The sequence below is a fragment of the Pteropus alecto genome, unplaced genomic scaffold (genome assembly GCF_000325575.1).
Source record: "Pteropus alecto unplaced genomic scaffold, ASM32557v1 scaffold7, whole genome shotgun sequence".
In the NCBI taxonomy this organism is placed as follows: Eukaryota; Metazoa; Chordata; class Mammalia; order Chiroptera; family Pteropodidae; genus Pteropus; species Pteropus alecto.
The window spans coordinates 9,905,574-9,922,288 of NW_006494614.1; the positions used below are offsets into that span (position 1 = coordinate 9,905,574).

General features: G+C 33.6%; 1 protein-coding gene across 1 annotated transcript; it reads left to right on the forward strand.

Moving 5' to 3' along the window:
• Positions 1–6,712: 6,712 nt before the first annotated feature.
• On the forward strand, positions 6,713–14,910 carry SRSF12 (serine and arginine rich splicing factor 12). The gene is made up of 5 exons (XM_025042735.1): positions 6,713–6,755; positions 6,946–7,082; positions 7,834–7,945; positions 8,103–8,244; positions 12,925–14,910. Exons 1-5 carry the CDS (start codon positions 6,713–6,715, stop codon positions 13,292–13,294), a joined length of 804 nt encoding a protein of 267 aa, XP_024898503.1. The 3' UTR covers positions 13,295–14,910.
• Positions 14,911–16,715: the final 1,805 nt, after the last annotated feature.

The window sequence follows — 16,715 nt, forward strand, 5'->3', positions numbered from 1 at the left end:
CGCGCCGCCGCGTCCCCGCAGCCGCGGTCCTTCCCGCCTCGGGCCGTGAGTGTTTCCGTGGCAGCCGCTTTGTCGTCGGGCGCCGATAAAGCCTCGCGTCTTACCTGCTAGATGAAGAATTGGGGATGGTGATAATGTATTACAAGATAATGCGTACCTGGGGCCTTACTGTTTACCTTAGTCTGGCCTACTTACAGGTTGTGCTGGTTAAATTCATTTGTAACGCGGTTTACACTGTATACAAAGGATAACTTCAGTGAATGACATGTTTTTCTTTAAAGTTCTGAATACAGTATAAACACCCATCTTAACGGTTTGCATGGACTTCCCTCGTCTTTTCTGTTCTCAGTCCATTTTCTCTCACTTTGAGAATTCTGTCTACATAGTACCTAAACATAGGAATAACTTCTTATAGCACTTTCTCCCTTACTAGGAGCCAGAGGAAATGACTGGGGAATGGGGACACTAATAGACATTTTCATTTCACTGGGCCAACTTAATTTACATCTCTCTCAACCTTTATAAGTGTGCAGTATTATCTTTCTTGCTATCCATAAGGGAAAGCTGAACCTCAGAGTTTTAATGACTTACCTGGTGGTTCGCAGCTACAAATATATTGGCGTCCTTGACTCCAGAGCTATCTGTTGTAATCATCATAATTTACCTTTGAGGAGTAAATGTTAAGGTTTTATTTGATCCCTGCTTTTATATATGTCACAACCACAGACCGAGTTAATATACCTTAATTAATATCCATTTCTTCTCTTAACCTGTTTAACAATACATTACATAGAAAACAAAATTTAAAATTTGGGTAAGGTAAAAAGAAATCCCCTCAGTTAAACAGAGCACTTGAATTCTGAATAAGCATCACATCTCTCCAGTTAGTCTACAAAAAAAGTGAGACGTTTCCAATCCTAATGGCCACAGGGGCCAGCCAGGTTATCAGGCACAACTGGATGATGTAGACTGTAGCAAATGGAAAAGAACATGTGCCATCTAATAGAGACAGCTACTGCTACTAATTTCCAGCTGATACCTACCATGTAGACATTTGGACTTGTGGTGTCTTCTTGATTTTGAAAAGAAGTCAGAAACTTGTATTTTGTGTGTGTAAACTCAGTTTCAAAATATTAGCATTAAGTTGAATCATGAAATCCAATTCTTAAAGATTTAAGAGCTGTAAAATATTGGCAGTTTCATGTTTCAACACTTTAAAAAAATTATTTAAACATTGCAGGCCAAATTAAACATGACACAGGTGAAACATGACCTACAGGTGGCACATGACCTCTAATCTAGATAATCCACCATTGAGTAATTATGACTAATAATTGAGATTTATTGATCTCCTTTTCCATTTTTACATCACTTCCTAACACCACTACTAGGGGGCAGTCAAAATCTAGGAGGCTTGTATTAATGAAATAATAATTGCTAACAGTTTGTTGAGTACTTATTATGTGCCAGGCACTGTACTAAAAACGTTACACATATCTTATTAAATTTTTACAATAATCCTATAATATATGTTCTTTATTAATCTCATTTTACAGATAAGAAACCCAGGCTTCAGAGAGATTAAGTATCTTGCTTAAGATTGCACAGCTGCCAAGTAGTGTTATGAAAGTAGAATCACACATGTAACCTATATTAATAAGGTTTTTGGTACATGTTGGCATACAATGTAGGTTAACCAGCAATATGACACCCAGACATTTTGAACTAGCTTTAACATTTAGGATGCTTATAAAGAAGATCATTGGGATAAATGTTAAACAGAGTATAAGATTATGCGTACAGTATGATTTCAGCTATGTAAAGAAATGAAGGAAAAACTATACGTAGAAAATGAGCCTGGAAAGAAATCCATTTAAGTGGTTTTCTTTTTCCTGTTTTCAAATTTTATTTTCTAATGGAACAGAGTATGTCCAAATCCCAAATATAACATTCCCATTTTGAAGCATGATCTCATGTTCGATTGGGGAGCAAAGATCAACTACCTCCCTTGGACATACCTAGTAGCATTCTTCAGTCACAGTGTATATTGATTTTAACATGAATGGTGATGTAGAAAAAGCATTAAACGAAATTCAGCAAGATTCATGATAAAAAGTTTCAGCAAACTAGGACTAGAAGGGAACATCCTCAGCCTATGAAAAAGCTATAGCTAACATTCTTAATGGTTAAAACTGAATGCTTTCCAGTCCTAAGATCACAACAAAACAAGGATGCCCACTCTCATAACCTCCATTCACTGTTTTATTGTAGGTCCTGACCAGTGCAGCAAGGCAAGAAAAGTAAAAGACGTAAAATTGTAAAGATAGAAGTAAAACCTATCCTTATTCATAGGTGACATGTTTGTTTACATAAACCCGTAGTAACTAATAATGAGTTTTCATTATTAGTTTAGCACAACTGAAACTCTTCATTGGTGGGGAAATCTTATTTATATATATTAACAGCAAACAATTGAAAATAATAAAATTTTTCTTTAATTTACCTTTGTATCAAAAGACATACTTAGGAATAGTTTAACAAAAAAAATGTAAGAACCTTTGTCCTGAAAACCACAATGTATTGCCAAGAGAAATTAAAGAAGACCAACATAAATTGATAGATATACCATGTTCTTGGATTGGAAGACAAAATATTATTTTCAGTTCTCTCCCAAATTGATTATATTACAGATTCAAGCCATTCCTGATCAAAGGCTTTCTAAAAAATAGAAACTGACAAGTTAATTCTACTAATGCAAAGGCAAGATAATAGCCAAAATTACCTTAAAAAATGTTATGGAAGCTAGAAGACTTTAGTACCTGACTTACTATAAAGATACAATAATTGAAACAGTGTGATATTGGCCTAAGGATGGACAAATAGATCAAGAGAACAGAATAGAGAGTCTATAAATCCACACTTACATAGAGTTAGTTGATTTTGACAAAGGCACCAAAGCAATCTAGTGGAAAAAGGAAAGTCGTTTTGAATGATGCTGAACAAATGGATATCTATTTAGGGAAAAAAATGAACTATAAGCTCTACCTCATATAATTTGAGCTGGATCATTAGTTGAAATATAAAAGATAAAACTGTAATTTTTTTAGAAGAAAACAGGAGAATATCTTTATGACCTGGGGATAGGCAAAAATTTCTTATAGGACCAAGAGAGCAGTTACCATAAAAGAAAAAGGAATATTGTTAAATTAGATTCCACCAAAATTAAACTTTCTGTTCATTAAAAAATACCATTAAGAAAGTAAATAGGCAAGCGAAAGACTCAGAAAAAGTAGTCACAAAGTATAAATCTGACAAAGGACTTTTTAAAGACTATATAAAGAACTTTTACAATTCTATAATAAACATTAAAAATGGGCAGAAAAACTCAGACACTTCACAAAAAAGAGTATACAAAAGCCCAGTTAACAAACATGTTCGGCATCATTTGTCATTAGGGAAATGCAAATTAAAATCATTGTAAAACTATGATGAGATTCCTCTTAACAACCACCTGAATGGTTAAAATTAAAAAGATTGACAACACCAAGTGCTGACAAAGTTTAGCACAATTGAAACTCTTCATTGGTGGGGTATAAAATGGTACAACCACTTGGCAGAACTCTTTGGCAGTTTCATAAAAGTTAAATATATATACATCCTCTTTAACCCAGACATTCTACTCCTAGGTATTAACAAAAAATAAATGACTCATCAGCATGAAAAGATGTTGCACCTCACTAGTCATTAGGTAAATTAAAACAATGAGGTACCCATTCACTTTTTATCCTTTAGAATGGCAAGGATTAAAAGTTATTAATTGATGAGGTAGAGTTTAGGGATTCCTATGCTTGTTTGGAGGAGTGTAAGCTGACTTGGCTGCTTTGGAGAATGTGTAGTGAAGCTGAAGATGTGCATACTCTGTCCCACCAATTGCATTGTTAGTGATACATCCCAGAGAACTCTAGCAGAGATCTAGGAAGCACATGTAATGTACAGTGTAGCATGTTCATCCACAGAAAGATGGGTAAATTGTGGCTTTTTCATAACCACACCAATACAGAGTTAAAATGAGTGAACTAGAGCTACATAGAGAAATCTCAAGGAAGGAAAAGGCAAAGTGCAAAATTATACAAATAGTCTTATACCATTTATATAAAATTTGATATATAAAAACATTTATGGATATATGCATTTGCAGTAAAAATATAAAGTTATGCAGAAAATTGGTGAACACAAATGATTGTTTCTAAAGTAGAAAGATAATATCTAAATTTCCAAAATAAAAAAAATATTAAAAATTATGGCAAATAGGACAAGTATTGAGATATAATAAATCTTGTTGGTGGATACATGGATGTTTGTTTTATTCTCTGTACTTTTCTGAATGTCAGAATAGATCACAACCAATACAAAAATAAAACAACAGCCAACAGGTGAGGGAGTGGAGACAATGAATGGGAGCCAGCTTTTTGAGATTTGTTCCTTCAGATCCCTGTGCCCTCTTGGCTTCTGGGACTCCAAGCCTCTGTGGCACATATTGCTCCAGCCTTCTTTATAAGATCTAGGATCCTTTTCCTATCAGGCACGCACATTTGGTTGGTAGGGTTGATTGCCTCAGATAACACTCATTTGAATTCTAGCTTTGCTACTGGTTGTATATACCTCTGGAAGGTAACTTCTCTTACTGTCAGTCGTCTTAACTGTTAAATGGTAACAATAATGTGTTTTTCACTCATTAATACAGCAAACATATTGAGTCACTACTGTGTGCCATGCAACTATGATAGGTACTGCGGTATTACACTGGTGAATATACCTGCTTCAGAAGTGATTCTCAATCCTGACTCACAGAATTACCTATAAAGCCCTTTAAAAAATTAGTAATAACTGGTACTCGTCATGAGAAATACTAATTAGGTCCGGGGCTAACGCATCAGACTGGAGTGCCTATTTCTATAACATTCCTTTCACAAATGATTCTAATATTCAGGAATGGTTTAGCATCTTTATCCCCATAGTCTGTTTTATGGGAGCAGCTATTGTGTTTTTCTTGTTCTCTGCCATGTCCTTAGAGCCTGGCCCATTATAGGTGCTCGATAACCATTTGTTGAATGAATAAATAAGAAAAAGACATTGTCACTGCCCTCTAAGGGTAATAGTCCCTTGTGGAATGTAGACAAACATGTTATAGTGAGTATTAAATGACTTAAAAATAATTACTGCCTGGTGTATAGTGGTACTTAGTTGAATCTTTATGTAATCATTCCTAAATCCACATCTCTAGTGTTAGTCACTGATTTCTAATCTTGAGAGGAAAGTAAAGTTAATATAATTTGTATAATCACAATTTTTAGTTGCTTACAGAATTCTTATTGATGTTCTCCCATTACCTCAAATTTGGCATTTCTAAACCTGAAAGCTTCTTTTGTCTGTCTTTTCTCTCTTTAACTCTCTTTTTCAGCTGTCTAATTTTTGTCATTGACAACCATTTTTCTTCTATTTGTTCTAAACTAGAGGCTTTGCAGTCTTCTTTGAGGCTTTTTTTTTCCTGTACAATGTTTTGAAGTACTCATTTCTTCTGAGCCATGTTTTGTGCTCATAGCTTGATGCTGCATCTCTTAAGATCTCCATGAGGCAGTACAGTGTAGTGGTTCATAATACAGACTAGTATCAGACTGGGAGTTGAATTGCAGCGCTGTCACTTGCTGGCTCAGTGACCTTAGGTGAGTTCATCTGTGCCCTCTTCTGTAAACAACCATAGGGTTATTGTGAGAATTAAGTGGTCTTAAGGTGAACAGTGGCTAGCATATAAATGCACTATAACTGTCAGATGTTAATGCTAAGTATTTTGTCTCCTCAGTTAAATTGTAGCTCCATGAAAACAAACATACTATGTATTTCTTTGGTAATCCCCTTTAATACTTGTTATACTAGAAGTCATATAGGAGGCTCAAAAATACTTGTCAGTTTTGAGAATATGGTAGTTATTTTGCTTTACGTTTAATAGTAAAATATTTTTTTTTTAAACCTGAGAAATAATTTTAGGATTTCTTTAGAATCCGATTCTTGCCATCTAAGAACAAAATTAATATAAACATGAAATTATAGTGGAGCAGAAAAATGTGTTCCTGATGAAGTAGTTAATAGAAGTCTTCACATTGACAGTTAAAAAATCTTATGATAGGAATAACTTTCAAAGGCGGATGTGCTGGGTCAGTGTTCCCCAACCTGACTAAGCATAACAGCCACCTGAAGTCCTTGTGAAAATACAGATTTCCATCCCCTAATCCGGACTTCTTGAATCAGACTCTCCAGAAGTGAGGCCTGATATTTGGGTATTTTTTTTTTCCTTCTTTTCTAAACCCTGGACGAGTCTTATGAGAGACAGTTTTAGATAAAGCTAGTTTAGATAATGTACTTTCTTTTGAGATTTCAACTGGATTTCTGTAGGCAAATTATTTTAATCCAGCTATTCATATTTCTTTGCCTTATTTCTAAAACACTTCAGGCCTGAGGACTTGCGCCGTGAGTTTGGTCGATATGGCCCTATAGTAGACGTTTACATTCCACTTGACTTCTACACCCGTCGCCCAAGAGGATTTGCTTATGTTCAATATCCTTTATTTTACTGTGTGTGAATATACTACATATACGTGCATATACATATATGTATACAGGAGCATATGTTATGAGATTAATATTGCCTAATTAAATGTGTTTATTTCTTTATCTCAGAAAATCTAAAGCAGTCCACAGTAGCTGGCAAGCGCCCCCCAGTTTGAACCAACCTGTTAGCTAGAATCCAAGCATAAACCGAGCAGGCAAGACAAAAGGCACCTAAAGTTCAAGCATCAAGGAGTAAAGAGGGAGGGTGGACACAGATATAAAGACCTGGAAGAGGGGAAGTCTTTATCAAGCAAAAGACAAAGCCAACACCAGGTTGAGACTTCGGCTTTCCTACATTTACTCAGAGTTCCAGAGTCAAAGCCAAGTCTGATTTTGTTGGTTCTGCGTCTCTTATAAAGTCCATCTTGCAAGCCTTAAAGAGTAAAGTTCAAGGTTCAAGATCAAGTGACATTGAGGTAATTGCAGTCTCATTTTGTATTGCATTTCTTCAGCTTTTTCTGTTTTCAATTAAAAAAAACAGTGAACAATCTCCTGAAATACAGCTATTCAGTCATTTTATATAGCTTATTTTCATTTTAGTTAGGTTTAATATATAATTTATATAGATAAGGGAGTTTAGTAAGGGTACTACAAACCAATATATGTAATTACAGATATTTGCAGATTGCTTTTGTGTTTCTTTAGTAAAGGTTAAAAGGTAAATATCATTTTTAAAGAACTAAATCAGTTTTAAAAATGTTTTAGCTCACTCGTGTGTGTTTTGTTTATAATAATTTTTCCTAAATGTCATAATTAAAAACTTTTAATTAAAGAGTAATTTTAATCTTTTACCTGAAAGAAGGGAGTGAGTCCTAAACAGTTTCTTTTATAATACTAGCCAATGTTGGACTTACTTTTTTCTCATAACATGTTTGAAATTATATAGGTATACTGCAACTACACTGATGTATACATTAAAAGTATAGTTGCAAAAAAAAAATAGTTTCATGTTTGTTTCTGTTCTTTTTATTTTTAGATTCACTCTTCTAAGTCATAATGGGACATTTGTTTTCATAACGAAAGTGGTTTTTTTTTCCTGGTAATTCATATTGGAGATATGAGCTTAGTTACTTGAACTTGTTTTTCCTATTAATTTCATGTCACATAAATAATTCTTTTAAAATAATATTTTTGCTTGATATCTGATGTTCAAAGTGTCCTTAACAGCTAGTCATATTTGAAGATGTTCGTGATGCTGAAGATGCTCTTTATAACCTCAATAGAAAGTGGGTATGTGGCCGTCAAATTGAAATACAGTTTGCACAAGGTGATCGCAAAAGTAAGTGTGACTAAACATTAGAGCTTGTTTATTCAGCAGAGTTTCAGCAATGGTAGATTTTTTTGTTTGTTTAAAATTCTCACAGTAGTACTATTTGAGCAGCTGTTATTGAAGTTTTCAAGTAATGAATTTATAAGTCTTGCACTTCATATTCTAGCACCAGGCCAAATGAAATCAAAAGAACGTCACCCTTGCTCTCCAAGTGATCATAGGAGATCAAGAAGCCCTAGCCAAAGGAGAACTCGAAGTAGAAGTTCTTCATGGGGAAGAAATAGGAGGAGGTCTGATAGCCTTAAAGAGTGAGTACAAAATACAAGAAAATTGAAAACTTAATTTTCTACTTTTTCTGGAAAGCATTTTAAAGAGTTTTCAAAAACATGCCACCAGAATCATTTTGTTTAGTATACATAAAGAATCATCTTTTGTAGAAAGATTAATTTGGGTTTATTGGGTATCTTCCATTGTTTTTATTTAAACTTTTTAATGGAAATATAATATATACTGAAGTAAAAGCAAAAAATTAAAAAATGTATACTTGACAAATGAGAAACTTTAAATAAATAAAATTTTCCTAAATGAACCCAACATTAAGAATGTAGAGTTTTGGTAATTAAAAACTCATAAGAAATATAATCACTTGTGAATGGATGACTAAATTTGATGTAAATCAATATCTTTATAAAAGGTAAGTTACCTTCCAGAGTAAATTCCAAGTATGTAGTATTGTAGGAAGAAGACATAAAAATAGTAAATTTTTTCAGAAGAAAATATTTCTGAGTTATCTCTTTTGCTAGCTAGGAGTTGTTTGTGTTAGAATAATAGTAAATTACAATGGAAATTAATTACTTGAAGTTATTTAAATAATACTGAAATTGTATTAGCATCCTGAATTCTTAAACACTTGTACAATTTATCTTAAGTTTTAATGCTGTAATTTTTTCATAGGCATGTCGAATTTTAAGGTGAATTCTGTTCTTAAAGAATTATCAGCATTTACGGTAGTATCCTCTTTCTGTGAGTAACAAAAGAGTTAGTTCCCCTGGCCCACATGTAGTATACCTAAGCTATATAGGTCCATTAGCTTCAAATCCAAAATGATCACCAGGGCTGCTCACTTTCACTCCAATCCCTCCATTCCTTAACTCTAAGAGCCTAGACAACAAAAAGCTCAAAACAGGATATATGTACCAGAACTGGAGAGAGAGAGTCTTTGCTCCAAGTCCTTTGTTCTAGAAACAAGACTCCGAAGTGGCCTGGCTCCATCCCTCCAGCCAAGTGGAAGGAAAAGGTAGGAGAGAACCACATCCACATTCTATGATTATTTAATATCTAAGAATCCTGATTGCCACCAAATATCTTAGAGCCCTACATGTCAGAATCTCACATGTCAGATCAGTACCTCTTACTGGGTATGCTTTGATTTTTGGCCCATCTTTAGGAAGGCATGAAGGTGGGAGGAAGCCTTAAGCTCCTTTAAAAGCCAGAAGAACCCAGGTCAGGATTGGTGAAGAAATACTTAGAAACAGTCATATTCTGGAACTTCATCCTTTCTATCATACTTTCTCTGATAGTGTAAGAATATAAACCTTCCTTGCATCTGTGGAGAATAGTCCAGCTTGTCCCATGGCCAAGGGATTTTCCCTTTGGTTATTTGAGATTTAGACTCTGGAATACAGTTTCTGTACTCAAATACGAAATTGTATTTATAGAACTTAAAACATAGAACAAATTAAGATTTAAAAAAATTTTACATGCCTTGTGTGTGGGAAAATCATACCGATACTGACGTTACTTGAATTTTATATTTATATACTGTCATGTATACTATACATATGTAGACTGTAAACTATACATGTGTAGTTTACCATAAGTTTAGTGTGCTGTGGATGGACATATAAAACGAAAGGTCTATATATCAAAGATCAAAGTAGATGTAATATTGTGCCTAAAGCAGCACTGTCTTAACCTTACTGAATAATATCCACTGCTCTTGATAGAAAGATGTAGTTTGAAAAAAAAAAATTGCCCATTTGATTCATTAAAAATATAAGTTGTTTCCAGTTGCATTAGACCCTTAGTTAACCAATTTTTCTCCTGATGGATCTAAAAAAGGTGATACTCATATCATTTTCTGCCTTTTACTGGAGATAAAGTATAATACTTGGCTGGAGGAAAAAAAAAACAACAAAATGTCTGCTAATTGTCCCAGATCATCATGGAATTAGGAATAGAAAGAACCACATCTTGCAAGACAACGCTTTTGTGCTTTGTATTAGTTATAAGATCATTGCTTAACTTCCCTGACCTTAGTTTTTTTTGTGTGTAAAATTGTATTATAGAGAATGTAAATCTTATCTAGTTCTCAAGGTATTTTTGAAGATCAGACTGTGTGTGTGTGTGTGTGTGTGTGTGTGTGTGTGTGTGTGTGTGTGTGTGTGAGAGAGAGAATGACTATATATGAACTTAACGCTATAAGTATATACAGTATATATGGTATTACTTTGGACTAAAAAGAGGTCTCTTTTTTTGCCCTCAGTGGATGTGGAAAAAAGAACTAGTTCATTGTTATCACTAGACTATGAGCTCTTTGAGGAGCAAGGACTTTTGTCTTATTTGTGCTTATATCCCCTGTACATAGTAATAGCCCCCAGCTCATAATAGGTATTCCATAAATCTTTGTAGAATTTATATGTCAATGAATGTGTATATATTTCTAAATATTCCTGAAGAATGTTAAAATAGCATCCATTTTTTTTCCATGTTAGATATTTTTCAAAGACAGTTTTTTCATTTATTTCTACAGCTATGTACTGCAGAACTGAAATTTAATAATTTCTAAAAGATTGCTTTTATTCCAGAATATATTCTTGATCAATATATTTATACTTTCCAGTGCTCTTTATTCCTTTCTGTCCTTCCATGCTTCTATCTGGGGTTATTTTCCTTCAACCTAAAATTTTTTTAGTATTTCTTATAGTACAGGTCTGTTGGCAATGAATTCCTTAGCTTCTGCTTGTCTGAAACATCTTCATTTTATATTCATTTTTGAAGGATAATTTTGCTTGGGATAGATTTCCAGATTGGCAGGGACTTTTCCCCTTTTTCTTTCTTTAGTAATATCATTCCATTTTTTTTTCTGATGTCCATAGTCAGATGGCATCCCTCATGTTGCTCCTTTGAAGGTAATGTGTTTTTTATTCCCTAGCAGATTTTCAGATTTTTCTCTTTGACTTTGCTTTTCAACAATTTCATTGTGATATGCCACTATCTGGGGTTTAGTGACCTTCTTGAAATTGTGAATTGATGCCTTTCAGTACTTTTGGAAAATTCTAGGATATTATCTCTTCAAATATTGCTTTCACCTAGATATTCAGTTTTTCCTTTTGGCCATGTGACTATTTCACATACCTTGTATGCTCTGTTCTGGATTTCCGAAAATTCCTTTTCTCTTACTGTGTTTCAGTATAACGTTTTTCTAATAATTTTTCAGTTCAGTTCACTATTTCTTTTGTTGTAGCTAGACTGCTGTTAAAGCTATCCAGTGACTTTAATGTCAGATATCATATATTTTCAATTCTGAAATGTCCATTTATTTCTTTTTATAAATTCCAAAATCCTTTTGAAATTCTCCATCTTTTTCATCTGCTTTGTCTTTTTCTCTTATGTTTTTTAACATATTAGTCATAGTAATTTTTTAAATTCCTGTCTGAATAATACCAATATCCAAATTGCTTTGCATCTTTCTTTTATTTGCCTTCGTTTTTAATCATTTTAACCTGTTTTTCACATACCTAAAATTATTTTTTATTGGATGTTGGACATTGTTAATGAAAATTGTAGAAGCTTTCCATGATAGTCGTCCTCCAAAGAAAGTTGTTTTCTTCTAGCAGGCAAAGTATTGGCAGATCACCTTGATGCTGTCAAGGCTTGGTTTGAGGCATTGTTAAGGCTAATCTGTTTAAGGTTTACACTTATTCCTGGGGCATGGCCCTTACCTGTAGGACATGGTCTCTCTGGGTTCTTAATTAAAAGCCTGAGTTGTTACTCAAGCTCCTGACCTTTTTGGGGGCTTGAACTTCAGCTTCCGTACCCAGCATTATGTGTCTGATCATATTTCAGCTCAAGTTATTGAATCTTCCAGTTGCTGTTTTTTGCTGACCCCTTGGGGGGGTCTTATCTTCTGCATGCACAGCTTAGAAGATAATGGCTTGAAAATTTATAGACAGATTTTAGGTTTCTGGAGTTTTTTTGTTTGTTTGTTTTGTTTTGTTTTTTGTCTGCAAATCTCTGTCTCTGGGATTTTATCTCTCAAGTCTCAGCCATTTTGGTAGCCCTGAATTCTCACCTCTGTCTCTTCAACTTAGTCAAATAGCCATTTTCTGGTTGGTCTCAATTTCCCCATGCTGGCATTAGGAAAATTGTCTGAGTAAAAGAGCCACAGATTCTAACCTCTCAAGTTTTGCTTGTGTTGGTTATTCTCCAGTGCCTTCAAACAGTTGTCTTACAAATGTTGTCTAGCTTTTTATATGGCTATTTTCTGTGGGAAGATTAGTACAAACTGCTCTGTCATGGCAGAACTCAGAAGTCCTGCATCTAGGTTTTCTTTTGTTTTTATAAGCAGCATTTGATAAACTTCAAATAATTATTTTCTTTTTTTTTTCTTCAGATTCGCATACCTCTTAGGAGTTGTGTAACTTAGACTCAGTATGCAGAGCATTTTTTAGAACTGATCCATGTCATAAGATATATCTAGTAAAGTAAAAATCTTTTGGTTATATATTCTAATATAACAAATGTTACAAACTTGTTATGGCTGAATCAAAAGCATGCATAATAAAATCAGAATTGTTTCTTTTAACTTATCCAATAAAAACATAACCAATATTATGTAAAGTATATAATTTCCTGCAAGTGTTGTTTCCTAATCTACTAACTATTTTTGTATGAAATACATACTCTAACATTGTGGATGTTTGCAGGTCTCGACACAGGCGATTTTCTTATAGCCAGTCTAAATCTCGCTCCAAATCACTACCAAGGCGGTCTACCTCAGCAAGGCAGTCAAGAACTCCAAGGAGGAATTCTGGTTCTAGAGGACGGTCCAGGTCCAAGTCCTTACAAAAAAGGTCCAAGTCAATAGGAAAATCACAATCAAGTTCACCTCAAAAGCAAACTAGCTCAGGAACAAAATCAAGAACACATGGAAGACATTCTGACTCCATAGCAAGATCCCCATGTAAATCTCCCAAAGGGTATGCTAATTCTGAAACTAAAGCCCAAACAGCAAAACACTCTCATTTTCGATCGTATTCCAGATCTCGGAGTTATCGTCATAAAAACAGTTGGTGAACAACAACAGAAGAGTGCTAGGTAGTCTTTCATATAAGTTATTAAATCTCTCATTATGTTAAATAAAAATTCTTCAAGGCTTACAGAAGATGTGAGTTGATATTAGTTATTTTGGGCATGTGCAAAAAAATAAAATCTCTAGCTTTGGGTTAATAAAGATTTGGTCTTAATTTAAGGGCCCACACCACAAATTATGTGTCTGATGTCACCATTTTATGGACCATTTTTGTTTACATTGTGGCAGAAGGGTACTTTTCAAAGAAAGTGGGTAAAATGGAACTAATTTAGAAAATTCTGGTTGATAGTATAGTAGTTCCCCTCTTATCCATGGGGATATTGTCCAAGACCTCCAGTGGATGCCTGAAACCGCAGATTGTAATGAACTGTATATATACTGTTTTTTTCTATACATATCCTATGATAACATTTATAAATTAGGCACAGTAAGAGATTAACAATGACAATGATAAAATAGAACAGTTATACTACAATAAAAGTTATCTGAATATACTACAATAAAAGTTATCTGAATGTGGTCTCAAAATATCAAACTGTACTCACCCTTGTGAAAAAGTGAAATGATTACAATGCTTACATGATGAGATGAAGTGAGGTAATCAGAACTGTATGCAATTTAAAACTTATGAATTGTTTATTTCTGGAAACTTCCACTTGATATTTTTGGACTACAGTTGACTGTGGGTAACAAATTGGAAAGTGAAACCATGGAAAAGAGGGGAATACTGTATTGGTGGTAATAATACCTTTTACAAAAATATTTTTTACCTTAAAGCACTTTTATGTAAAAAGTAATTATGACTGTATAATTGGATAGGGCAGATTTAAACTATTTGACACCTTATGTCTCTTTTTGTGTCTTCTGTTTAAACTTGGGCCAATTCTTGGTGGATGTTAGTTCATATTACAAAATTCTGACATTCCCCAAAGTTGAATTTATAGAGAGATAAAGCATTCAAAAGATAGATTCTCTCTTGAGCTTAAAAGTTTTATTTTTATTGGGTGGAACAGTACAGATACGCCGACATTAAATTGTATCCTGTACTATGTTCATTCACTTAAAACATCAAAACGTTTTTAAAAATACTGAATTTTGAATGGTTTGAGATTATAAAAATTGTGTGCAACACTCATAGTCCAAAAATATTCATATTAAGCCTTATACATTTGAAGAGTGGTACATTTTGTATAAAAAAATCATTTTATACCATTATTTCTACATGCCTAGCTTTCATCTGCTTTTTTTCTTTTTAGAGCTCTAGCTTAAGACTTTAGATTGTATAGAATAAGTCATTACTTTTGAAAGTGTTTAGTACCTTGTATTAAGAAACTCAAGACTGCATTCTCAAAAAACAGCTTTGTGCAGTATTTGGACTTAATTACACTGCCCTTCATTTTTTAAACCAAATAACTTTATTGCTATTTGCTTTTGTAGTTGTTAAACCTGAGTTTCTTTAAAATGTGTTTGTAGTTTGTTTTTCAGAGGGTTTTGGTAGTATTTGTGATAAATATTATTACAGGGGATATATTTATAGAGTCCTACTTGTGTATCTTGTTGAATTATATTGAAAATTAAAGTTTTCAGCCCATACAGTTAATATTTGTATCTAGAGTGCTTAAGAAAAAAATCTGTCTTATATTTTTAGCATATAGGAGCCAGTGTTGCTTCTATTTCTTTTGAATACAAATTCCATTTTTCTTTGCATTTTAGATCATATGTGTAAGAAACAACTTTACAAAATAATTTATATACTGGTAATATTGGGGCAAGTCCATAAGTTCACATACACTGTACTTTCTGAATAGTTTCTCTAATCATAGCAAAATTTATTTCAAAACTACAACTCTTTGAAGTGTTCAGCTGTAATAAAACTTAATTATAAAATTACATGGTACTATTGAAAATTTAAAAGATAGTTTGAAGAAAACGACAAATATTAATAGTAATTTTTTATACTTTCTAAATGTTTGGGCTTACACACACATATGCAGTCATTCCAAATACTAACTAGGAATTAATAGTGTCTTTACTCTTCATTTAATCATTGTCTTAGTAATAAGTCCATAAGGCAGTGTTTCTAAACATGCTTAATCTTTTGACTTACCTCGGGTTTGGTTTTACACTGTACTCCGTAGGCCGCTTAGAAGGATACTAGTTTGTTTGATGAAAAAACTGGAATGATAATAGTTGAAACTCATTTGAGCTTATAAGTGTGTGCTTGGCACTGCTCTGTAAGTTTTACATTATTTGCTCATCACAACAGCTTTATGAGGTAAATGCCACTACAGATATGGCAAGTGAAATGCAGAGAGGTTAAATGAATTGTCCAGGTCACACAGCCATTACACTTTGGAACTGGGAGGGTGGCTGGGCTCCAGAGTGCCTCTCCATGACAACCATGCTGTGTCTTTTTGGAAGAGAATAGTCTTTGACAGATACATGCTAAACTAAGATAATGTTTAGAGAGAAAAGGAAATAGAATTAGGAAAAGAAATGATTATAGGCTTCAACAAAAATGGGTTCCATGCCTGGAAATCGATTGGCAACTGTGCTAGTACCCAGGAAAATTGTGTTCTGGACATACTATTCCAGGGTTCATTTTTGCTACAGTTATTTCTTGGACCATTTAAGAGAGGATATGTAGGGCAAGACTGTTAATAAATAAAGCAAGTATTTTACACAGCTATGGTCATTTCTTTTAAAGATGATATATTTACTCAGGTACTCTCCAAGTTTAGGGGCACAACCTACCTCCATTTGTTCAGAATCGTAGAGGACAGTTAACGTCAAAGAAAATAAAGTCGGCCACTAAAACTACCTGTTTTCTTTCTCTATATGAATACACACATAATTTCTTTATAGTAGCCAATAGTTTTCAGCTGCAAACATAATGGATATGCTGAATATTTTAGTTGGAGCGTAGGAGTTAATCATGTCACCGGGCCAATTTACTTTTAAATGTAAACTATTAACTAATTTCAGGACTATATATTGTAGCGTTTACATGAGATACAACTAAGACTTGTATTACAAATAAGAATTTCTACTTTTATTCCAATCCCATTGCAAGAGGCAAAATTAGTCAAAGTTTAAAAGAAGTATTTAGAAATACTTCTATTCTTCTGAACTACATTGAAATTGTAATTAGAGTGGTAGAGTATTTGGATACTTGAGTTGGTAAATACATGCTATTCGTGCAGCACAGTCTGGTGCAGAGGATCTGAGTACAAAGATAATTGAGTCAAAACCTTTTTAGAAGTATAATATTCCCTCGTATTCCAGGTTGATTCAACTTGCTCAAAACAGTACAGTAATGATAACTGCTGTTTCTTTAAAAGAATCATGCAAAGAAAGTATTTGCCCTAAAAATTTTTATTAAAATGTTTTGATTCTATCTTGGGG

Bases quoted from the DNA above. Each gene is read 5' to 3' on its own strand.
- SRSF12 (XM_025042735.1), top strand. From the start codon at position 6,713: ATGTGTTTATTTCTTTATCTCAGAAAATCTAAAGCAGTCCACA. The intron at 6,756-6,945 runs GTAGCTGGCAAG...CACCAGGTTGAG, and splicing joins AAAATCTAAAGCAGTCCACA to ACTTCGGCTTTCCTACATTT. The intron at 8,245-12,924 runs GTGAGTACAAAA...GGATGTTTGCAG, and splicing joins AGGTCTGATAGCCTTAAAGA to GTCTCGACACAGGCGATTTT.